The sequence below is a fragment of the Choloepus didactylus genome, chromosome 5, assembly GCF_015220235.1.
Source record: "Choloepus didactylus isolate mChoDid1 chromosome 5, mChoDid1.pri, whole genome shotgun sequence".
Classification (NCBI taxonomy): Eukaryota; Metazoa; Chordata; class Mammalia; order Pilosa; family Megalonychidae; genus Choloepus; species Choloepus didactylus.
The window spans coordinates 145,242,895-145,269,199 of NC_051311.1; the positions used below are offsets into that span (position 1 = coordinate 145,242,895).

Below are 26,305 nucleotides of genomic sequence, written 5' to 3' on the forward strand. Positions count from 1 at the left end.
TTGTCATTATACCTCAAAAACTGTTTTAAAACTTTTTACAAAGGTATATTATTGGAAATTAAAAAGTGAAACAATCTATATTCAGACATCAGCATGTACTTAGAAAATCCAAAGGAATCTACAGAAAAAGCTACTAGAACAGTTAAGTGAATTCATCAAGACTCAAGTACAGGGTCAGTTTTCAAAATCACTGTTCTTCTATACACTAGCAACAACAAAAAATAGGAAAACAAAAATTTTTTAAAGTAATGCCATTTACAAAAGCAAAAAGAAGTACTTAGAACTGTATTCTGAAAAATATAAAACATTGCTGAGATAAGCTTTTAAAATGATTAACAAAAGGTAGACCCAAACCATGATCATGGATTGGAAGACTCAATATTGTTAAAATGCCGGTTTTCCCAAATATACCTATAAATCCAATGTAAGCCCAAATAAAATTCCAGTAAGATTTTTTGAAGATATTGATGAGCTGATGCTAACATGTATAATGAAATGTAATTTTGAAAAGGAAAAATAAAGTTGGAGGACTACTTATTTCAAGAGATACTACAAAGTTAGAGTAATCAAGACAGTGAACTGGTGTTAAGTACAACATACAGATGAATAGAATAGTACCGTCCAGAAACAGACCAACAAATAATATGATTAATCAATTTTCAACAAATGTGCCGAGATAATTCAATGGGAAAGGATGTTAATGCAAAGGAGCCCATGGGAACTCTTTGGCATTTTGAAATGTTTTTTAACTGGATCATGTTGGTAGTTATACAGGTTAACACACTGGTCAACACTCAAAGAACTATACACTTAAAACACGTATATTTTATTACATGTAAGTTACATCTCCATAAAAGGCTTATTTAATAAAGAGGAAAAAACCAGAGTAAGAGAAGATACGTTCAACACATATTACTAAGGACTACTGTACAAAATATATAAATTATGCCAGCATATCAATAAGAAAATTACCAAATAAGTAATGAAGATTTATACAGGCTATTGATAGAAGAACAAATCCACATGTTTATTAAGCCTGAAAATATGCTTAGCCCCACAAATGATAAGGCAAGTAGAGATTAAAACAAAAAGCATATCACAGCCATCAGAAGAGCAAAACTCAAAAGTCTGAAATTTCAAATCTAAAAATGATATGAGGAAATGTGACTTCTGTACCACAGTGTACATTCCTACCTACTTTTGTTTCAGAAAGCACTTCAGCAATATCTGGTAAAGTTGACAAAGTACACACTCTACAATAAGCAATTTCACTTCTAACTGTATATCCTACAGAAAACTTGCACACTACAGTTAAAAAACACATCCAAGAATGTGCATTTCAGAACTGTTTATATCAGAAAAATTGGGAAAAAATTAATATTCATAAATAGGGAAATAGATAAATTTGGTATTCATAAAATGTTTTAAATTAAAGATAAATATTTATCTACATACATACTGTTAAAATATAAAGTTGAAGAAAACAGCATGTTGTAGAGTCACACATGTAGTATAATAGCATTTACATGGATTTACAAAAACACAAAAATAATCCTATATACTCTCTATGAATACAAACATGTATTTGCATTTGGAAAACAAGGACTGAATGGATATACATCAATTCATGATAAGGATTCATGTGGGAAGAGCAAAGAAGCAAATCAGACTGGGAAGCAGAACAAAAGTGACTTCAACTATATTTAAAACACTTTGTTTTAAAATATCTGAAGAAAAAATTACAGAATAGAATTACTTATTCTAAGTGGTTGAGCATACATGTTTGCATATTATTCTCTATTTACTGCATTTTTAAACATTTCAAAAGGATACTAACTTCTAAAAGCTATACACATGGAGAAATAACTGAAAAAGCAATAATTTTTAACTAACTGTATTCTGAGATAACTTTAAACTCAAAAGTAGTGCTTCCCTATCGTGGGTAAATTTAACATTCTGGGAATGCCCAGGAATGACTATGGTCTGTTAATTTCTGATGGGTATAGTAGGAACAAGTTCACAGAAATGTTGCTATATTAGGTTACATTCTTGGGGTAGAGTAGGAACACGTTGGAAGCAAAGTAGATATCTTAGGTTAGTAGTCTTTTTCTTACTCCCTTGTTATGGCTTGTTTGAAATGTTTTTTTATTGTATGTTTTTTTCACTTTTTTTATATAGTTGATTTAAAAAAAAAGAGTTAATTAAAAAAAAAAAAAGAAAAGAAAAGAAAAAATATGCAGAGCCCCCTGAGGAGCTGGTAGAGAATGCAGGGGTGTTGGACTTCCCCACCTCGATGGCTGCTGATGCTCACAGACATAGGGAACTGGTGGTTTGATGGGTTGAGCCCTCTACCACAGGACTTGCCCTTGGGAAGACTGTTCCTGCAAAGGAGAGGCTAGGCCTGTCTACAATTGTGCCTAAGAGCCTCCTCCAGAATGCCTCTTTGTTGCTCAGATGTGGCACTCTCTCTCTAGCTAAGCCAACTTGGCAGGTGAAATCACTGCCCTCCCCACTATGTGGGATCTGACACCCAGGGGAGTGCATCTCCCCAGCAAAATGGAACATGACTCCTGGGGAGGAATCTAGAGCTGGCATCGTGGGATGGAGAACATCTTCTTGACCAAAAGGGGGATATGAAAGGAAATGAAATAAGCTTCAGTGGCAGAGAGATACCAAAAGGAGCCAAGAGGTCACTCTGGTGGGCACTCTTATGCACACTATAGACAACCTTTTTTAGGTTCTAATGAATTGGAATAGCTAGCAGTAAATACCTGAAACTATCAAACTACAACCCAGAACCCATGAATCTTGAAGACGATTGTATAAAAATGTAGCTTATGAGGGGTGACAATGTGATTGGGAAAGCCATATGGACCATACTCCCCTTTGTCTAGTTTATGGATGGATGAGTAGAAAAATGGGGAAAGAAAAAAAAAAACGATGTCAAATCTAGCATTTATCTTAGGAGCTCACAAATTGAGTTTATTAATTTTTGTTTGTTTTTCCAATTTCTAGGATTTGCAGACTGCCATAAAATCCACACTTTGGACTACCCATTGGAAAATGTTCATAGATTTTTCCCTACATGGCTAGATCAATTTTATTTTATTCACACAACTCCAACGTCCTGCTTATCGCTCTCACAGCTCCTTCACGTGGTCATCTGTCCAATTCACCTGTCTCCAAAGCCAACAGTTCTTCCCCTTGTAGAACCCTTTTTGGCTCCCGCCACTCTCCTTCCCATATGGCTTGCCTACTGCCCTGTTCACTAGTTCCATACTAAGGTTCTATTCTTTGAGTTCCTGTGAGCACAGTTTCTGGAGTCCAGAACTTTTGATAGTCCGCTCAACATTTAGGACATATACAACCAATAAACCTAAAAGGTCCTCTCCCTTTTCTAACATCATTATGCTTATTTACTATCTTGCTCTGATAAAAGGGATGACTGTACAAACAGTAATTCTTTCAAAATATTACTCACCTCTGGATAAAGATGGAAGCGCTTCACTGTATTAATTACAAGGGGATATTCAGTAAGCCTGTCATTCATAATCATCCACAGTCCTTCCAAAAATGAAGGAGCTTCGACAATGGTCTTGAAGTAGGAATAATAAAGTCCCTAAAAAGGGGCACACATTTAAAATATACATAGACAATATATTTTTAATTCTATCAAGCCTGATTTTACTCCTACGCTATGAGAAGCTTGGAGGTTGAGATCTGATGAATTCTATCAAAAACAGGGGTGCTTTCATGTCCCTGTACAATTCTGCATATAGAAAAATGATTCTTTTTTCCCACACTCTTAAAGAAATGGCATATAATGATCATTAGCACCATGACATGGAGCGCCATCTTCAAAGCTCCACCTAGTGCCTCTTCACAAAGTGAACACTAAATAAATGTCAACTGACTATTGTTGTTCACAAATACTGTGTACTGAAAAGGGGATAATTTCAGCATACTATTCCAACATATGAAATCATGGCTTTACTACCCTGGTAAAAGTTAAAATTCCAGGATTAACAAAATCATGTTGTTTTGGTTACTCTCCTCATCAGTTTCCTGATTTCCTTCCTGAAATTTATAGGGATTTAGGGCCACATTGTTTAAAATACACACCCTCCACTCCCCCCAAAAAAAACAATTAAAAAAAATCTTCAACTCTACACTCATTCCTGCCTCATCCAACTGCTTTATTTTTGACAGATTCCCTGTCAACAATGGCTACTATATGAACTTTGTTTTAGCTGATATCTGAAAGGCCATTTCCCCACAGTTTTGGCTGAAAAATGATTTAATATAAATCATTTAGCTTAGGAGGGCTAAACAAATAGAGAAACAGCAAAGATATAAATAAGCGTTTAGTAATAGTGGCTATTGTTTTTATTCCAGGTACTGTGCTATGTGCGTCTGTTCATTATCTCACTTCATTCTTACAAAAGCCCTGTATGGCTGGCATTCTTTCTGTTTCACAGCTGACGTTACCTGAGATTCAGAGAGGATAACCAGCCATCACACAACCAAGCCCAGAACTGCTATCTGAATTGCGTTATCTGTCGCCAAGGCCCAGACTCAACCACAGTTACCTCTTTATTTAATAATATTTTATGTCCTCTCTTTGGAAATGCCTTGAAAATATTCAAATGTCACAGAGATGTTAACGCAGCTTACTCCTCAAAGCTTTAAGGAAGCCACAAGAGTGAAGTTTAAAAGGCAGGGTCTGAAGAGTGAGGAGACCCGGCTACAATTCTTCAGCTGACCCCTCACTATCTAGGAGCTCATCTGGAAGGCTGTTGTGGTCTCCCCTAAATGTAAAATTCTGCAATTCTGGCATGTAGTATCTCATTTAATCCTCACAATAATTATGTGACATATGGATGGCTGAAGGCATTATCTCCATTTTATAGATGAAGTACTGAAAGACCAAAGATATTATTAAAGAAACTACATCAAAAATTCTCTCTTAAAAGAGATTATCTTAGATTGTGGTGATGAACGCATAACTATGTTATCATATTGTGGACAGTGGATTGTATATCATGGATGATTGTATGGTGTGTGAATGTATTTCAATAAAACTGAATTTAATAAAAAAAAAAGAGATTATCTTGAAATCAAAAGAGAACTGAAAAACTAATTAAGGGCCAGGTAAACCATGGAATCTCTATCACCTGACTCTAGTCCAAGAGAAAGTAATTTCTGATATCATTTAATACCCATATATCTTCTGAAATGTTGTCTTTCTTTGCTCCCTTTCTTCCTCAGCTATTATAATTATTCTTTATTAACTTAAAGTCTACATTAGAAAGGAAGGAGAGAGAGATAAGCAAAAGATCATTTTTCTATTTAAATAATAAACCTGGGTTATATCTTTAAAAAAATACAGTTCACTAAAAATTCACTTCCGTTCCTAATAAATTTCCACCTTGTCCTATTATTCTTAAACTACAAATTAATTCATTAGAAGAAAGAACCTAACCATTTCAGTGCGAAAAGTCATCTCCCTTTCCAAAGATGAGAGGTGAGAAAAATGGCGATCATTTTCAAAAAGTGTAACTAAATGTATCCTAGGGAAAAAAAAAAATGAATATTACAAGGAAAAAAAACAGGTTTCAAAACCAGTACTAAAATAACTAAGTTAAAGCTAAGCAAAGTAAACAAGCTATAAAAGGAAAAAGAATAAATCTGTGTAACAAATATTGAGATAACTTTATAACTTGCTTACTAGCATGTACATTTTTAGACATTTATGCACCAATGTAGCACACACATTAAATTCTTTAATAACTGTGTATCTAAAGCTCCTATGGATCTCTCCAGCTCGCCTTAACCTCTAAATCAGAACAGAAGCAGGTTTTCTTTCCTTCCTTTTTAAAAATTTCACAAGTGATCCGAATGTCCCAGGTTTGGGAAATACCACTTTAACTGCTCAAAAGTATCCAGAATGTAATTTTAAATCAAATTACTCCAAATTAAGGCAATTTTTAACTAACTATAATATCATATAAAGGATCAGCTTTCAAGTGCCAAAGAACACAAAGCTGTCCTTCAAGTTATTTCATTAGCGCAACTCAAGAAAAACCAGTATGCAGTTTAAAACGTAATAAACAAAATTATAGTCAGCAATTATGCGATCCTTTATTTACATAGTAAGATGCTTTCCAATGAAGTAGAAAATAAAGCCAAATACCATATATCAACCATTTTTCACGAAACCTCATTTACAGGTAGGACATCTGCCAGAGAACCAATAGTTGTAAGAAACGCTTCCTACCATTATAGCCTTAGTTGTAACATCAAAACCTCCCTATAAATAACTGACCAGAGCAGACCTGTCCCAAAAAAACATGGAGCAGATACCATATTTGCCAAGAGTAGAGATCCCAGAGCTCAGAAAGAACTGAACATATGTCAGAGAGAAAACATGATTATTTTACATGGTATTTTTACAAAGAGATCTCTTGTGTAAAATAGGGTGCATGTGCATGCACATTAAAAGACTTAAAGTCATTAATTCTGTATTACCATTTCAGAGTATTTTATCTTCAGTTTCTACTGATTTCCAATTGATAAATGTTACTAAAACTATATCTCTACATCTATGTCACTAACAACATACAGTTAATCTAAAAATAAGAGAGTTTTTTAGGTGAAATAAAAATATGAAATACACTGGACAAGACGAATATTTAAAGAAATATAGTGGTGAATCCTTGGTAAAGCAAAAACATTTTAATGTATAAATTACTATTCCCCTAATGGATGCATTTTGTAAATGCCACTTCACACATTAGGTTTATAAAAATTATGTGTATGTTAAATTGGTGCACAGTTCTTTTATTGTGAGCAAACAGTGACGGCAAAGTTTAATGCAAATGTTATTTATCTCAAGATGAAACTGAATCTTACCAGTGCAAAATTCCCACACAGACAGCTGCAAAGAGAAAAAAAGAAGAAAGTCATGAAAGATGCTTTATTATACGATACCCTTAAAGCAAGCATTCCGAATGCAATCACTTATGTCTAGAGAGAGAAAGAGAGCAGACTCAAGCAAGCAAAATGGCTATGTCTATACACACATAGGAAAAATTTCAGATGGATACATGGACATAAACCAACTAGCACTTACCTCTGGGGTGAGGGCAGAGGGAGGGTCTTGAGGAGCAAAGAGAAAGATATGAATGACTTTTATGTCTTGCTTATGTAATTTGTAAGAATGACGAAATTATGAATGATTCTGACTTTTGTGTGATTTTTAGTATTTCAGCATTATTCGCTATTTTTTCTATTTATTTATACAATTAAAAAAAAAAGTAAATATGTACACTATGCTCAGCTAGATTCTTTCAGAAATGATTCTAGCTGACAGGAACCACTCTAGACCACATTCTCTGAAGCTCATCAGAAGACGGTTAAATGCAGACGACTTCCTCAGCAGCACAAAAGCTCCACTGTGCAATTCAAACCTTCATGGAGCTTTGAAAGCTTCCAGGTTCCTTGCCTAGGAGACTCATCTTGAGTCCCCATGCCAACAGCACCCTATGGATGAAGCTTTACTAGGATCAAATAGTGACAATGCTCTGGGCATAGGGCTTTTTGTGGAGCCCCCACACCCAGACCGCCCCGCTGATGGCTGGGAGGCTGCTCCTTTCCAAGGCTACCATAAAGCTGGGGGAGGAAAATGGGGGTAGGCCAAGTTAAACTGTTACAAACCCTACTGTTCTTACAAAGAATAGGTAACTTGTTCTTCAGTAAATGCTCTCTGGATGTTGTAAACCTTACTTCAATTTCCAAAGTTTTGAAGTTGATTGTGATCATTTTTCTTTGCTTTTATGAAGGCATATGTTTACTCACTCCGCTATGCTGAAGTCCTGCCTCCCCTCCACGTTTTTAGAATGGTATTTCTGGTGGTTGTCCCAAATACACTTGGCAAGTCATTTTCTAAACCACCAACATTAACCTCTTAAAAATTAAAAAAAAAAAAATTCAACTTTGAAAACAAAACAAATGCAAATTAATTCAATAAAGAAATTAATAAAAACCACTGCAGTGGATGGAAAATTTTCAATCATACTTCTCCCACTCTTCTCCCATATTCCTAACCATCCTGGGCTCTTCCCTATCCCTTATCTCAGAAGATTTATTGTTTTAGTCCAGGATCAGCAAATTACAGTCTGTGGTCTGTTTCTGTACTGTAAGCAAACTAAGAATGGTTTTTACATTTTTATTCTTTACTGAGAGGAGGACTATTTAACTCCAGCACTCACAACTTCTCTTATCTCCACTTCAACTTTTCTCTAAGTAGTAATCCTTGATTCCCTATTCTCTACCATCCGAGAAGAGGAAGTATGTCTCCTCTGTTCTACAGTTAGTATTTCAGCATTATACTTTTAATTCCATTCCTCCCAAATATCCCAAGGCTTTGTCACCAATTATTCCCTCTTAAAACTTCAATCTCCCTCTCTCCTTCATCCTTCCCTTCAGCTTTAATTCTCCTAGGACTTCAAAGACTTCCCTTGATCTAACAGCTCTTCAAACTAAGAAATATCCTCTCTTGTGCTCCCTCCCTCCCTCCCATGTGTGCGTGTGCGCTCTCGCTCTCTCTCTATCACTCTTCTTCATCTACAGTAAAGATTCTCAGCCAAACTCTTTCTCCTAATTCCCTATTACTCCTCTAAATGATCTTTAGTTATCAGATTCAATGGTCTCCTTCAATTCTCAGGCTTCTCAACCTCTCTGTGGTAAAAACAAGATTTCTTAGGCTTCTTCCTCTCATCTTTCATCACACAGAACTTTCCCAGTTCCAGTTTTCTGACAACTCCATTTTCACGTGCTTACCTGGTTTCTCCTTTTCCTCTCATCTCTTAAATTTATGTATAAAAGTTTTCCCCAAATATCTTTCCTTTTTCCCTTTTCTCTCTTCAACATTGGTATCATTTGGCAATCTCACTCAATCTTAGTTTCAACTATCACTTCTACATGGATAATTCCATGGATAGCCCTGAACTCTCTCTTTTCCTTTCTATGTGTACCTTTCTCTATTCAAACAATGGTCACACATATCTAAGAGCTTACCGCTATGACCCAGAGATGCCTCAAAATCATACATCCAACAATAATTCACACCCTTCCTCTAAACGCACACATGTTTTTCTGTGTTATTCCACCTATTTGCTATGGGCACCACCATGACTTTTTCCAGTGACTAAGGTTGAAGGTTTTGGTTCTTCTGTCTCTCCTGCTTCCCTTCTGCCCCACTACCCACCCAGTTCCGTCAATCTTTCCATCAAATCTCTTATCCAGTCCTCTCCTCTCCATTCCTACTGCTGTTACCCTAATAAGATCATTATTACTTATTGCCTGGATTCTTGAAATAGTTGTCTAACTACTCTTTCTATTCCTTTTCTCACTTGATCTTCAGTCCATCTTACAAACTGCTGTCACGCTAATCCTGCTGAAGCCCACATCTGATCATCTCTCTCTTCCATTTAAAAATCATCCAAATGCCCTAAACCTAGCCTTGAATTAAACTCTCCATGACCAAGCCCAGCCAAGCTTTTCTTTTTTATACTCTTCATCTTAGCCTAACCTTGCTTCCATATTTTCTTACTTCCGTAACTTTAACAATGCTGTTCTAACAACCTCTAATACGTATTGTTCCCAGCTCCATACAACCAAATATTAGCATTTTAGCCACAATTCAAATCCCAATTTTACCTAAAGTTTTCCCTCATCTCATTTCCTACTTCCTAAAGCATGAATTCCCTCTTCCAAACTACCATAGCACTTAATATAGTCATTCATTATTGCACCCAACATTCATCGAATGCCTTTAATATACCAGATATGAGTGCGCTGGAGCACGTGTTTGGGATGGGAAAATAGGTTGCTTTCCAAGGCCATGTTGATTCTAGATGTGGGACATAACTGTTAGCATAATTAGACATCTGATATCAAAATATCACTCTGCTCTATTATTCCAGAGACACATTCTATTTTGACATCAGTAGTCCACTTATGGTGGAAAAAAATTATAGTAACTTATATTGTGAGGCATGTATCTAGGCCTAGAAGACTAGATCCAAAATTGATTTTACTGGAAAAGTAACAACTTTTACGTTACTCCTTAGGTAACAGAAAATAAGGGATGTAAATGGAGAAAGAAAAATCTTTCAAGTTCTTAAAGAAGGTAGAAAATTCCCCAAGTTTAGGCACTGAAGTTGCACAGCAAGATGGAAGTAAATGAAAACCAACATGGGGCAACATATTATTATCACTGTAAAGGATCTCAACTAATGAAAAAAGAAAAAGACTTCCTTTATCTTGCTTTATTTAAGGTCAGAGGAACATAATGTCTTTCCCCCCAAGAGCTAGCCTATCATTTTTATAAACGTAATAATTGGCTGCCCTGATTAAGATGATATTTTGTTGAGGACAAAATGACCACTCTGCCTTCAAACCCGGCAAAATCATCAAAAACAAGGACTAAGGGGCTGTGGATCCTTGCCAGCGATTCTCCAGAGGCCAGACCTTGTTTATTGCTGCTAGGTGCCCACAAAGGCTTGTTTGTTGAACTGCTCTTCTTCCAGACATACCAAAACTACGTTACACAGTGAGGCACAGAAAGCAGTAAGCGCCTGCCGTCCCCCAAGCCCGTGCTCAGCACCGCGGGGCCCTAGCTGGAGGGAGCCCCCTACACTCTGCTCACCTATGCCAAGGGAGATCCTTTCTGAGAACTCCTGGGTCTGAAACGTGACCATCTTTTCGCGGAGCTGCTGCAGGACACAGTGGAGGAAGCGGAAACGGTCGAGAAGGAGGTACCTTGCGACCACTGCCAGTGACAAGGCATTTTTGGGGTACAGGTATCTGTACTTCCGCGACAAGTATTCCCGGGCGCCCCCTGGCAGTTCCCCGCCGCCTACGGACGAAGGCTGCAGAGGCGGCTCCTCCTCCATCTCCGGCTCCCCTGCGCCAGCGGTCCGGCGCCGTCGCTTAGGCTGCATGGAGCGGGAAGATGGTAACGGCTCTGGAGCTGCTTCTTTGTACTTATTCCTCGTTTGCCCCACCATTTTCTCATAGTCCTTGTTCGGATGGAGCTGGGTCACTCTCCGGCGAAGGCCCCGGCCGCGTCGGGGCGAGGTCCCGAGGGGCCCTAGCTTCGCTCGCAACCTCAACGACTCCTCCCTGCCGCCGTTGCGGACCCCCGGTCGTCAAGGCGACGGCAAAACGTAGGGCGTGAGGTCCAGAACGCCCCGTGCATTGCCCCACCCACCCACCCCCGCGCGCGCGCCGTCTCCCTGCTCCGTCCCCCGCGCGCATGGCCCCACGCGCACACAGCCCCTGCGGCATGGCCCCTGCGCGCTGCGCCCCTGCGTGCCCCGCCCACACTTTACCCCTCGCGCACCGCTTCGGCTGCGGTGGTGCTGGAGGCCGGCTTAGTTACGGTCTCTACAACTTAATTCCTTTCTTCGAGTTTAAACGTTCTTAGGTTTGACATTTTCACCAAAAGATTGCATGTTGCGAGATTATTAAAGGGGAAGGACATCTGATTGCAAAGAAATAAGCACGGGAAGAGAACGAGGGAAGTCGACGCACACTCTTGAGCTCCTGCGCAGCCTCTGGCACGTGGCGGCCCTGGCTCCTCACTTGCGAGCATGTGGATATAGGCTCATGGAGCATGAGCGTTCAATACCCCGTCTTCCACGTTGAGGAACCCGAGGCTCAGCGACATGGAAGGAATGGCCGAAGGGCACAGGGTAACAGGTGGCAGAGCCGGAGCAGAGTCCGCAGAGGTTTGGCCTGATGCACGTGCAATGATATCATGGTTTCCTCTTGGAAGATAGCGCTTACTTATCTATTTTTGAAGTAGAACTATCTGTTGCGTCAAGGGTCATCCAAAATCCTCAGCCCTGGAAGCGTGGTGCTCAGCGCTGTCACCTTCCTAAACCAGACAGGCTCCGGGACCAACCGGAAGGGGAGTTCTTCGCCTCACAGTCAGTACACACCCGGACATAACGCCGCAGCAGCTCACGCAGAGGAACAGGGACCTTTAACATTTGCCATGTCCTCTGTCACAGGCCTTGCCCCTAGAGTGCACGCCGCTTCACCTCACGGCTGTTTTATTATGGATGAGATTGAACTCCCTAAAACTCCCCATGTTCCCTGTCTGAACTATGGCTCCTTTTTGGCCCGATTCATTTCCCTGATAAAACACCGCTCAAAAATTTAAAGGATTAAAACTCCCCCAAGTTGTAACAGCAGGTAAATTCTGTCTGTCCAATACTGAGTTTAAAATACACAGAGGAAACCAAGCCATGTATATGTGTGGATGAAAGAAGAATATTCTGGATGCAAACGCAAAATAAAACACCTTTTAAAAACATGTTCTTACCATTGGTCTAAACCTTGAAAGTACAATCTGGTCAGTTTTGCCATTAAAAAATTAATCTTTTTATAAGAATAGCCATTATCCTATTTTTTACGTCAGGGAAAATTTAGGAATACCCCCAGCATCGAACAGTGAAGTATGGAATACTCATAAAATGGAGCATTACAGGCACTAAAATTATATTTTCAATAAATATTTAATGATATGGGAAAATTTTCATGATACAGGATATACTGTATGAATCAGATATATAGTAAACACAGAGGAGTGACTTTGTGCAGGGGTCGTTCTAAATCCTTACATAGAGGACTCATCTAGGAAGATCACCAGTGCTAGTAATTCAGCTACTCTAGGACAAATTTTCTTATCCAAAAAATAAAAGAAGTTGTATCTGTCTTATATCCATGATTAAATAAGATAATGTTTGTAAAGCACCTAAAACATAGGTGCTCAACAAATGATTGTTCCTTTATCTTGCTGTAAATATGTCTTCTTCAGGGTGAACTGGTAGATTTACTTTCAATTAATATTTTGCTCACCTGGATGCTTTGTCATCAAGTTATGTTAGTTCTATTATTTATTGGTAATAGGTTCTAGGTTCGTTAATTAACTGAGAAAACTGAGACAGCTACCTAAATAAGTATGCATTTTCTTATTAAGAAGAAGAATACAATTGTTTATGAGAGGAAAAATATGGTGTTTAGCTTTTTTCACAGTTGAATAGAATTATGGCATGTTTTCATTTTTAAAGTATAACTACTCCAGCAATGATTATTTATTTTGATCAGACAGTCATCGAGGTCACCTTTTAGCTATATGCTATTGATGACAATAGCTTGAACTGTATACCTGATACTTTTTCTCTGATGAATTGACAATTGAAATAGCACCTTATAATAATTCAATATACTCTCCATTAACTCATCCTTTTGAAATAGAGAGGCCTCCTGATTTAATAAGCTATTCATCTTACATGCAGATTTCTAATCTAATCATATAGAGGATATGTTGAGATTCCTGGATTCCTGTTTTGTTTCAGTAAAGCAATCGGTAATTTTTTCGCGCGCACGCAAAAAATAAATAAATAAATAAATAAATAATAATGAAACTACATGACCAGCAGATGGCAGTAATGACCTGTAGATCAGCATTTAAAAAATAAAAATTTTGGATATAGTATTTTAAAATTCACTTCAAAAAAGAAAAAAGAAATCACTGATCTTGTAATAAATCAGTTTGCTAAATATGACATGTATGGGAATTCCAAATGTAACCCCTCATGAAAATAATTGCATTGTATATTTCATATATCAAAATAATAAAGAAATCCATCGTGGTCAATGTTTAGTTTTCCAAACAATAATGGCTTTAATTGAGTTGATTCAGGTAATTTTTCTATAAAATGTAAATGTCTTAATTTTGCATAATAAATACACGCCTAGATGTTTTCGTGATACCTGAGTTATATCTATATCTATCCTGGTTATATGGATCAGGATAGATTGATGTAGTTTAGTAAACACCACTTTGAAAATTTTATAAATTGTCCACTTATAATGTGATCTTTTAAACTAATTACACTTTAACTGATAACCTTCTGCATAAAAAATGGATTTTTATTTGTTCTATTTCACAGTTTTTTATGCATTAGGGTACTTTTTTTTCCTTTTATGATGCAAGGAGTTGGAATTGGCTTTAATTAGTTATTCCTAAAGAATGATGGTGACATTCTTAGAGTTTCTGATTATTTTTACTGTAATTTGATCACATTCCCAGGATTCTTTTTTTTAATTCATTTTATTGAGATATATTCACATACCATGCAGTCATACAAAACAAAGCATACATTCAATTGTTCACAGTACCATTACATAGATGTGCATTCATCACCAAAATCAATCCCTGATACCTTTATTACCACACAAACAAAAATAACAAGAATAATAAAGTGAAAAAGAGCAATTAAAGTAAAAAAGAACACTGGGTGCCTTTGTTTGTTTGTTTCCTTCCCCCATTTTTCTACTCATCCATCCATAAACTAGACAAAGGGGAGTGTGGTCCATATGGCTTTCCCAATCACATTGTCACCCCTCATAAGCTACATTTTTATTCCCAGGATTCTTTTACAGAAATTTATTTTTTGTTTTTTGTTTTTTTTTCATTTTGACTAAGAAGTTTTAAAAAGGTGAACCAAATGATGAACAAGATGCAATTTTTATACCTCTAGAGGTAAATAAATTCACAAAGATGAAAGAATAATTTTATTTAATTATGTATCCCTATTTTTAGCTCCCCAAATAGGATACCCATAGATAAGTGCTTCCTGGAGTCTATTTATTTTTTAGGTAATTTTAAATTGGTCTGCTTTTATAAGTAAAAGGATCCATTAAATTTCTTCTTCAGCAAGTTGTCTCCCCTGAAAAATAAGTGTCTGCACATGTTTATTTCATAAAACAACTGCTTCAGTCTAAAACCATTACATATCTTAGGTTAACTCATTTTTAAATAGTAAATTTGCTTCTATTGATTTGCTTTATAGAGGCTTCTTTTATTCGGATTCATGCCAAATACATCGTCAAAGAAAAATATGGAAATTCACTAAGTGGCCATGAAGCATACAGCAGGCCTGAATGTAAATGCATCTGCAAATGCTGCCTTTTGGAGCACCAGAGAAATGCTAGCAATGATAAAGAGTTGGGATTTCTAAGCATTCTAGTCCACTTTCTGAGTCCATAAGTCCATGAGAGGGCTATTCTTCTTAAAAAAACAAACCTAACAAAACGAAACTGCAGAGAAGGAGCCAAGTTGGTGGCATAGAGAGGAGTGGAAGCTAGTTCGTCCTCCTGGAACAATTTTAATAAACAGGAACAACAAGTAAATAACCTGTAATAACTGCAGGGAGACAAACATGACTGTCCACTCATCATACATCAACCTGAATTGGGAGGAATGCCTGAGATTGCAGCATAAAATCTGTAAGTAAAAACTGTGGACCTGAGCCAAGAGCCCCTACCTTATGGAAGCCTCATGGCACTAGAGAGCAGCACTCTCTGAACAAGCGAATATACCTCAGCCCAGCTCCAACTGGGGTTTTAATGTTAACCACTCAATACAGACTGCGAATTCCCAACAAATAGACAGAGGCTTTTGGAGATGACTGAATGTGGAAAGTCAGGGGACATATCTGTCTCAGGACGGGGAGCCCAGAGGATCGGGTGCTATCTCTGGCTGACAGGTGAATCTGGGGACTAAAGATTGACCCTGAAAAGGGGCTTCCTGTCTCTTTCTCTCTCTGTCAACATGGGTGGCTCAGTGGAGAAAGCCTCAGCCATTTTCAGCTTGCAAGTGCTCTGCAGTAGAGAAGTCCTCAGCCATTTTAAACTCACAGCACTCTGACCCTGACAAGGGTGGAGATAGCAGAGTCAGAGAAACAAAGAATCTATTTATATGCAAATGAACACTCTCTAGGGGGCATAGCTTCCCAAGAGAAAAGAGGTGGGGCCCAGCTCTACTACCCACCTTACATTCAGAACCAGACCCAAGAGCCTGTGGGAGGAGAGCCGTGGGTCACACCCCCTTACACCAGCCCAGAGTGGCAGGCTGACAGGCGTCACCTGCTGGGCAGAAAAGCACAGGATGTGTAAATCCTCTAAGACACACCATCAGGGAAACTGGATACTGAATATTTCCTCCTTCTGGAACCTGAGCCTGCTCTTGACTGGGAAAACCTGATTGGGGTGGCCAAGGGGGCCAGTTGCCTAGACAACAGAAAACTACAACCTACGCTAAGAAAAATGAAGTTATGGCCCAGTCAGAGAAACAAACCTACACTTCAGCTGAGATATAGGAATTTAGACAACTAATGCTAAATCAATTCAAAAAGTTTAGAGAAGATATGGCAAAAGAGATAAAGGCAATAAAGAAAACACTGGGAGTACATAAGGCAGAAATTGAAAGTTTGAAAAAACAACTGGCAGAATCTATGGAAATGAAAGGCACAACACAAGAGACAAAAGACACAATGGAAACATACGCCAGCAGGTCTCAAGAGGCAGAAGAAAACACTCAGGAACTGGAGAACAAGGCACCTGAAAGCCTACACACAACAGAAAGAAAAAAGAATGGAAAAATATGAGCAACATCTCTGGGAACTTAAGGACAAAATGAAATACAAGAATGTACGTATCATTGGTGTCCCAGAAGGAGAAGAGAAGGGAAAAGGGGCAGAAGCAATAATAGAGGAAATAATCAGTGAAAATTTCCCATGTCTTATGAAAGACATGAAATTACAGATCAAGAAGCACAGCATACCCCAAACAGAATAGATATGAATAGGGCTACATCAAGACACTTAATAATCAGATAATCAAATGCCAAAGGCAAAGAGAGAATCCTGAAAGTAGCAAGAGAAAAGCGATCCATCACATACAAAGGAAGCTCAGTAAGACTATCTGCGGATGTCTCAGTAGAAACAGTGGAGGCAAGAAAGAAGTGATGTGATATATTTAAGGTATGAAAAGAGAAAAACTGCCAACCAAGAATCCTGTATCTGGCAAAACTGTCCTTCAAATATGAGGGAGAGTTCAAAATATTCTCTGACAAACCAACAATGAGGGAGTTTGTGAACAAGATACCTGCTCTACAGGAAATACTAAAGGGAGCACTACAGAGTGATAGAAAAAGACAGGAATGAGAGGTTTGGAACACAATTTTGGGTGATGGTAGCACAGCAATGTAAGTACACTGAACAAAAATAACTATGAATATAGTTGAAAGAGGAAGGTGAGGAGCATGTGGGACACCAGAAGAAAAGAGGAAAGATAAAGAGTGGGACTGTAAACTCAGTGAAACCTAGAGTGTTCAACAATTGTGACAAAATGTACAAATATTCTTTTTCATGAGGGAGAACAAACGAATGTCAACCTTGCAAGATGTTGAAAATAGGGAGGTATTGGGGGTGAAATACAATCAATGTAAACTAGAGACTCTAAGTAACAGAATCATTGTATTATGCTTTCTTTAATGTAACAAAGGCAACATACCAAGGTAAATGCAGACAAGAGAGGGGCATAGTGAAGGGGTGTGAGACTCTTGGCATTGGTGGTGTTGTTTCTTTATTCTACTTTGGTCTAAGGTTATCTTTCCTTTTGCTGCTTCCTAGCTGTCATTTTTGTTTGTTTGTTTTTTCTTTTTCTTTTGCCTCTGTACCTTCTTTGACTCTTCCTCCTGCTTTGTGGAAGAAATGTAGATGTCCTTATATAGATAGTGGTGAAGGTGGTGAACGCATAAATATGTGACTATATAGGGAACCATTGATTGTTTACTTAGGATGGAATGTATGGCATGTGAACAAAACCATCTTTTAAAAAATGGGTTGATGATGAAAACTTCAGGGCAATATACTGAGTGAAATAAGCCAGACACATAAGGAGAAATATTGCAGGGTCTCACTGATAGGAACTAATTATAATATGTAAACTCATAGACATGAAATATAAGTTACCAGGATATAGAATGAGGCTAAAGTATGGGGAGCGGTTGCTTGGTATGAGCAGAACATTCAACTAGGATGAACTTAAATGTTTGGAAATGAACAGAGGTGATGGTAGCACGTTGCGAGAATAACAGTGCTGAATGGTGCGTGAATGTGGTGGAAGGGAGAAGTTCAGAGTCATTTTTGTCACCAGAAAGAAAGTTGGAGGTTGAAAGATGGGAATGTATAATACAGTAAATCTTGTGGTGAGCAGTGTCCAAGATTAACTGTACAGATATTAGAAATCTCTTTCATGAACCAGAACAAATGTATGACACTTCAACTAGAAGTTATTAATAGAGGGGAATATAGGAAATATATATATACCTATTGCAAACTATATACTACAGTTAGTAGTATTTCAACATTCTTTCATAAACAGTAACAAATGTACTACACCAATACTACAAGTCAACAATGGAGGGGGGTTGGTTAGGGATATGGGAGGATGTGAGTTTTCTTTTTTTTTTTTTTCTCTTTTCTTCTTTGTCTTTATTTCTTTTCTGGAGTAATGAAAATGTTCTAAAAATTGAACAAAAATTAATTGTGGTGATGGATGCACAGCTGTATGATGGTACTGGAGGCAATTGATTGTACACTCTGGATCTTTGGATAATTGTATGGTATGTGAACAATCACAATAAAAAAGTAAAAAAACAAAAACAAAAACAAACAAACACAAACAAACAAACAAAACTGCAGCTCTGTAAGCACCCAAAGTCTGGAAGAATAGGTCCACTGTTCTGTATTGGATTGAATGAAGACTTCCTTGAACAGCCTTATGAGGGTGGGTTTCATATGATGCGTTTCATTCAAAGGGAGGGAGTTAATCCATGAACTAATTAGGTGGATTCCTTCATCCCCCAATTGCATGGTATGAATAGAATCATATGCTTATTTGAACAGAACAATACTCAGTAATCTTTGTTAAATGACTTAACCAATATATACACAACCACATACATACATGGATCTCCACCCAAAATCAAGTTTTCTGTGATTCCATTGATGGTAGTCCCATGTACAAACTTCATCATATTGAAATTATTTTATTATTTACCACTAAAGTACCTAATGTAAGAATTACTCCATTCAATATTAATTAGCAAAAGCCTTCTAATACATCAAAGAATGTAGTTTAGAATGTACCTGGGTGGATTAAATGCAAAACACAGAAAATACAGCAAAGATACACAATGCATCTATGTGCTTTTTTTTTCTTTTAAACTTAAAGGAATGGGGACTTAGGTATTTTGGGACTATTGTTGATTAGGGCTTGGCATACTGTGGGTGTCTGGAATATCCAGCTGGAGCTTGCATAAGAGTGACCTCCAGAATAGCCTCTTGACTCTATTTGAAATCTCTTAGCCACTGTGACCTTATTTTGTTACCTTTCTTTTCCCCCTTTTGGTCAAGAAGTCATTTTCAATCCCTTGATGCCAGGGCCAGGCTCATTCCTGGGAGTTGTGTCCCACATTGCCAGGGAGATTCACTCACATGGGAGTCATGTCCCACGTAGGGGGTTAGTTAATGAATTTATTTACTGAGTCGGGCTTACAGAGAGAAAGGCCACATCTGAGCAACAAGGGGCCCCTTAGGCATAATTATAGGAAAACTTAGCCTTATAAGTTTCACAAAAGCAAGCCTCAAGATCAAGGGCTTGACCTAAGTAGGTGGTTCCCGATTTCACATAGCATATATTCAGGTAAACAGTCAGTATCTCACATTATCTTCCCTTAGTTGTACAATCATCATCACTCTCAATCTTAAACAATTATCATAACACAAAACATCCCAAAGCTCTTATCAGACTCTAAGTATTCATCCCTAGTATTAGTGTAGTACTGGTAAAGTATTCCTTTTGAATATATTCTATAATATGTAATGGGTAGTTTTTCCTACCACTCTGTACCAGTATCATACCTTAGAAGCTTATCATGCAAATGCTTATTTATATTTGTATTGCTAATCTGTGGGATACATGCCTTGAAACAACCACTTTTGATCATGTTTGGTTTCAGTGCAGTACTGATACTTATAGTCCCATTAATGAACATATTTAAATAACATAATTTTAAGATATTCATTGAATTTAATATTTAACTTTGAATATGACATAATGGTCAGGAACATCATTGGACTTGACACAGTACGCTTTGGGTAATTTAATTCTCTAGATTTGATTTCCTCATCCATGAAATAAAGACTTTGGATTATATGGCCTTACTAAGATCTTTTAAACTTATTTGATTCTACATAGTATCTGCTAGGAAGATACACTGAGTCACACAGTGTCCTATATCTATCAAATTCTCTCCTTACTGGTGCTTCTCTTGCCTCCTTTTCTATCCCCAGTTCTGAGCTGTGACTCTACCTGAGGGTCTGACTCTCTGCAGTCCACACCATGGCTTGCACTCAGGTCCTGTCCTCCGGTTGCTGTACCTGTCACTGCCAATGCAGACGAGCAAGCCCCCCCCCCTCCCCGCCACCACCATCACCTCTTTAGCCAGGTCTGCACCTCCTTCCCAGTCTCTGTCCCTCTGGGTTCCTCCCTTTCTCCACCCACTGTCCAGTCTCTAAGTACAGTTGACTTCATTGTTCCTATTTTCTAACTATTTCTATCCTCTAGTAGTGTGCTGGTTTGGATGTATTATGTCCCCCCAAATACCATTATCTTTGATACAGTCTTGTGTGGGCAGGAAAAGTATTGGTGTTGATTGGGTTGGAGACTTCTGATTGGATGTTTCCATGGAGATGTGATCACTCAACTGTGGGTGAGATCTTTTATTGGATACTTTCCATGGAGGTGTGGCCCTGCCCATTCAGCATGGGCCTTGATTAGTTTACTGGAGCACTACATAGGCTCAGACAGAAGGAGTGAGCTTGCTACAGCCAAGAGGGACACTTGGAAGAATGCACAGGAGATGAGAGAGTAGCTGCAGATGAGAGACAGTTTGAAGACAGCGAGGAAAGCAGACTTTTGCTCTGGAGAAGCTAAGAGAGGACAAATGCCCCAAGACCAGCTAAGAGTAACATTTTTGAGGAGCTGAAGCCTAGGGAGAATGTCCTGAGAGAAAGCCATTTTGAAACCAGAACTCCAGAGCAGAAGCCAGCCATGTGCCTTCCCAGCTAACAGAGGTTTTCTGGACGCCATTGGCCATCCTTCAGTGAAGCTACCTGATTGTTGATGACTTACCTTGGACACTTTATGGTCTTAAGACTGTAACTTTGTAACCAAATAAACTCCCTTTATAAAAGCTGATCCATTTCTGATATTTTGTATTCTGTAAACATTAGCAAACTAGAACAAGTAGCCTAAATGACACTGGAAGTATGAGGGAAGAGGGGAAAACATACCTAAATAAATGTGAAGTATTGACGTCAAAATCACCAGATCCTTTCTTTGGACAACAGTGTCCTGCTTCCACAGACACTGACACAATCCCAAAAGATGAATGGGGACCTTTAAAATGTTCTTCTGCTCTTTGCTACAAGTGGTTGAAACCTTTCTTGAGGCACTTGACCAGCAAGAATTTATGATTGACCAGATTGACCAGGAGAAAAATGGTTGAGTTATGCGATTTAATATTTCCTCATTAAGGCTGTATAGCCTGGCTTCAGAAAAGATATGGTGGACTTGTATAAAAAAAATTCTTAAAATTTAAAAATAATTTGTTTGAGGAGTTAGTATAGTGTGGTAGGGGAGAGAACATATGGGATTTGAATCCTGACTATACAGCTTATTGTAGTTCTTTGAGCGCTTAATCTCTCCAAGCCTCAGTTTTCTCAAATTTAAAATTAGGGAAAAATGCACCTCCCTCATAGGGTTGTTGTAAAGTTAAAGAAGATAATACCTGTTAAGTGTATAGACATAGCAAATGTTTTATGAAAGGAAACTATTACTATCACTGTTTTCAAGGCTAAGGATGGTATTTATATTCTATTTTTCTTACTCAGGGAGTCTAAAGGACCAGTTACTATTCTTCCTATTTTGAAAAAAGAAGAGGATAAAAATACACTAATATATATTAAGGTCATAAGGCCCACACAATGCTGTGAAATAGGCAATTTTTCTTTTTTCACAAAAACAGAAATTGAGGTAGGGAGAAGATCCTAGAGAGCCCATTCTGAACTCCAAAACTCAAGATTTAACCGCCTGGAAGTCTTCAAAGTTGACAACTTGGGTCCTACAGAATGGAAATAAAAGATTTGCTAGATAGTTTTTCCGGTATCTAGAATGACAGAAAAAGTTCTTATGTCATGGAGGCTGAGATACAAAAATGGAAGAAGATAGGAAATCTAGTACAATTACATGGATTCATAGCAGACTGTACTCCCAATGTTTTCTAAATGGCTCAACAATGCCAGAAGAATCGAAGTTCCTAGATCTTATTATTAAACATTTGGATGATGCTCTAGAAGTCTTGTTTATCATGTTTATGAATGTTTATGAATGATAATAAAATGGGAGGCATGGAAAATTTTTAGATAAGTGAATCAAGTTCCAAAAAACTAATGGTGGGCTCAACAGATAGAATCCAACAAAATTTAGTTTAACTGGAATTTAACATAAAGTTGGATACAAAAAGCTTCCTGCACAAATACAGGACACTTGAAATGTACCTTAAGAACAGTATATGTGGAAAAATTTCTAATCAAAAGAAAGCTGAATAAATGCAATGGTGTGATGTAATGGCCAAAAAAGCTAATGCAATATTAGCTTCCATTAAGAAAAATATACTGAGGGTTGTGGGAAGATGGCAGAGTAGGAAGCTCCAGGAATTGGTCCTTCTGCCAGAACAACTATTAAACAGGCAGGAATGGTCTGAATCAACTATTTCAAAATACCAAAATCCAGTAGAATACTGTACAGCATCCAGGGAAGAGCAGAAGGAAGAGACTGGTAACTTATGGTAAATACCAGTAAATTGCTTTCTGGGTGTCACAGTTACCAACACCCATCAGCAATGGGATCTAGCCCCTGAAGTAGCTTCCTGGTGCAAGAAAGGGACATAAAAATCCACTTCCCCAAGATCTGGGGTGAGTATGGGCCAATTGCTAATCATGTCTTTTGATTAGCAACTTCAGATAGCTGAGAGCCCAGCTCTGAGGGCAGCCAATGTTCCAACATGCCACAGACAGTGACAGCAGAGGAGACTTAAAGACAGTGCGCTTTCTCAGGCTGCAGAGGACAGCCAAAGGGCTGCATTTCCTAGGCCAAGAAAGCACAGCTTTGGGAGCCATGGAAGAAATGCCTCACACCCTTCCTGGCATCTCCTTCATCCCATCTTCAGGGAAGCTTGGAGCCTTGCTCCGACTAGGACAGACTGGCTTGGGAAACTCCTCTCTGGATAATTAGAATAAGCAAATTCAAAGAGTCAGAAACTAGAATACAGCTTACCGGGGGCTAGGATGGAGGAAGGGAATGGGGGGTTAATGCCTAATTGGTACAGTTTCTGTTTGGGGTGATGGAAAAAATGTTGGTAATGGATGGCAGTGATGGTAGTACAATATTGTGAATATAATTAATGGCACTGAACTATATAGTTCAATATAGTTAAAAGGGGAAATGTTAGGTTGCATATGTGTTGCTGGAATAAAATTTTAAAAACAACAACATAGGACTGTACAACAGAAACAGTGAACCCTAATGTAAACTATGGAATATAGTTAATAGTATAATTATAATACTATTGTTTCATTAATTGTAACAAAGGTACCACACTAATGCAAAGCATTAATAATCAGGAAAACTATGTGTATGAATGATGGTATATTGGAACTTGGTATTTTCTGTATGATTTTTTGGTAAACCTACAACTTCTCTAAATAAAATAAATTAATTACCAAAAAAAAGGACACAAGAGACTTCTGGTTTTCAGTCTTGTCTGTAAAGAATTTGGAAGTTGACACTGTTGTCCTCACAACAGGAAAAAAACCTAAAACTCGACAAACTAGAAATCAACAACTCCTTTTAGTTCCACCAGAGAATTGTGATCACAGGACAAACCACCATCCCCAAACTGCCGAGACTGGTAGAAACAGAGAATGACAGTTTATCAAGAGCAGAAACTGCCATTGGAACCATTGTCAGGTAGGAATACTTAAAGAGTCATTAACTAATTGCTGGAGACTGAGAGTGGGTAGCTTGAAAGATAAAAACTCTTGAAGGCCCAACCTTAGGGGACCTGCGCACTTTCATGAGTTTTACCTCCAAGAATACAACATATTCCCACCATGAAGATCAGAGAAAAACCTCTTCTGGTTTCTGATAGGGGTAGGGGAAAAGTACCCATTTTGAAATAAGACCAGAGTGTTCTGTTGTACATAAAAATACCCCCCCCCTTAAGGTAAACTACCTTACCATAGTCTAACCAACATGGGTTTCACCAGAGCCTAACCCAAGGGGTGAAAGAGAAGCCCAGAAGCACTTGTGAATGTCAGACCCAGTGACACAGGCTTCCTAAAAGTGTGAAACCTAACCATAGGATTATAGAATGTTTCCCTTCTCTTCACCCCACATCTTACCACCACACATCAATAGGCTCCTGTGTAATAACAGGGGATTAAAATGGAAAATAATTGCAAGGCACAGACTCTATTTAAGAAGGTATCTCTAAGAAAACCCCAAGACAACAGAAAGACAATGCTAAGGACAACAGAGGAAATTTTAGCCTCTGACTTCTACAGCCACAGCAAACAGGAAACACAGCTAACTTCTAGCAAGATAAAGATAAAACCTTACCGTAAAGGCCTATTTACCTCAGTTCCTTTTAGCATTGGTTCCTTTTATATCATGTTTGGCTTTCAACAGAAAATTACAAGGCATGCTAAAAATGAAAAAAAAAAAAAGTACAAACAGAAGAGGTAGGGAAAGCTTCACGACTACGTCAGAGATTTTTGAATTATCAAGAATTCTAATGGCAAAAGTGGAAAACATGCAAGAACCAATGAGTAAAGTAAAAAGAGAAATGGAAACACTAAGAAAATAAAAACCAAATGCTAGAAATGAAATGCACTGTAAGAGAAATGAAGAATGTTTTGATGAGCTTATCTGTCAACTAGGCAGTGTTGAGGAGAGAATCAGTGAACTTGAAGATATGTCAATAGAAACTTTCAAAATTGAAATGGCTCAAACTAAAAAAAGAATAAAAGTTATAGAACAGAATATCTAAGAACTGAGGGACAATTACAAAGGTATAAAATACATATAGTGAGAATACCAGGAGAAGAAGGATAGAAAGAAGAAGAAGAAATATTTGAGATAATAATCACTGAAAATTTATCAAAATTAATGATAGACACAAATCACAGGTCTATGATGCTCAGAGAAGACCAAGCAATATAAAGACCAAAAAAAAATCTACATCTAGGCATATCATATTCAAAGTGCAAAAAACTATAACAAAGAGAAAATCTTAAAAGAAGCCGGCGGGGGCGGGGGTGGGGACCCGCCTTACCTATAGAAGAACAAGGATAATAATTATACAGGAATTCTCTTCTGAAACCATGCAAACAGATACAGGCAAGATGGCAGCATAGAGAGGTGTGGAATTTAGTTAGTCTTCTAGAGTAACTAGTAAATAGCCAGGAAAAACTAGTAAGTACTCTGGAACAACCCTTGGGGGAAATCTGTGATCAGATACACATCATACACCAGTCTGGACTGGGTGGAACAGCTGAGATAGCGGCATAGAATTGTAAGTAAAGCTCCCCAAACTGTGGAGCTGGTGCCCCTTCCCCACTGGCATGGCAGGCTGAGCTGAAACACTCCCCTGTGGAAAAAAGAAGCAGGTTACCTGGAGCAAGGGAAAGTAACTCAACCAAGCTCCAATTGTGGTTTTAATTAACAAATTTGGACTACTGACTACAAGCTATGAGCACAGATAAACTTCCTCAACTTGATAAAGAATACTTACAAAAACCCTGCTGCTAATATCATACTTAATGGTGAGAAAGTACATGCTTTCCCCCAATATCAGGAAAAAGACAAGGATGTCCCCTCTCATCACTTATATTTAACATTGTACTGGGAGTCCTAGTTAATGCAATAAGAAAAGAAAAGGAAATTAAAAGGACATATATTGGTAAGGAAAACAGAACTGTCTTTGTTCACAGATACTATGATTGTCTATGTAGAAAATCCCAAAGAACTGACTAAACAACAAGGTTACAAAGTTAATATAGAAAGCCAACTGCTTTCCTATACACCATCAATAAACAATTGGAACTTGATGTAAAAAGCACAACACCATTTACATTGGCAAGAAAACAGAAAAAAACAGAATTTTTAGATATAAACCTAACAAAATACGTACAAGATCTATATGAGGAAAATTGCTAAACTCTGATGAAACAATTCAAAGAATTCAAATAGCTGG

General features: G+C 38.0%; 1 protein-coding gene across 5 annotated transcripts in view; it reads right to left on the reverse strand.

Moving 5' to 3' along the window:
* Window positions 1-11,205, reverse strand: part of DPY19L2 (dpy-19 like 2) — a 111,140-nt gene extending 99,935 nt beyond the window's left edge. For all 5 annotated transcript variants that reach the window (XR_005217061.1, XM_037837061.1, XM_037837060.1 and 2 more), the window contains exons 1-4: window positions 10,712-11,205; window positions 6,913-6,937; window positions 5,483-5,570; window positions 3,482-3,619 (exon numbers count right to left, since the gene is read on the reverse strand). Coding sequence is in view for 4 of the 5 variants with exons in the window: in XM_037837061.1 (XP_037692989.1) it covers window positions 3,482-3,619; window positions 5,483-5,570; window positions 6,913-6,937; window positions 10,712-11,072 (612 nt within the window). In the remaining variant the exon portion in view is untranslated. The remainder of the gene's footprint in view (window positions 1-3,481; window positions 3,620-5,482; window positions 5,571-6,912; window positions 6,938-10,711) is intronic.
* Between the last annotated feature and the right edge of the window lie 15,100 nt (window positions 11,206-26,305).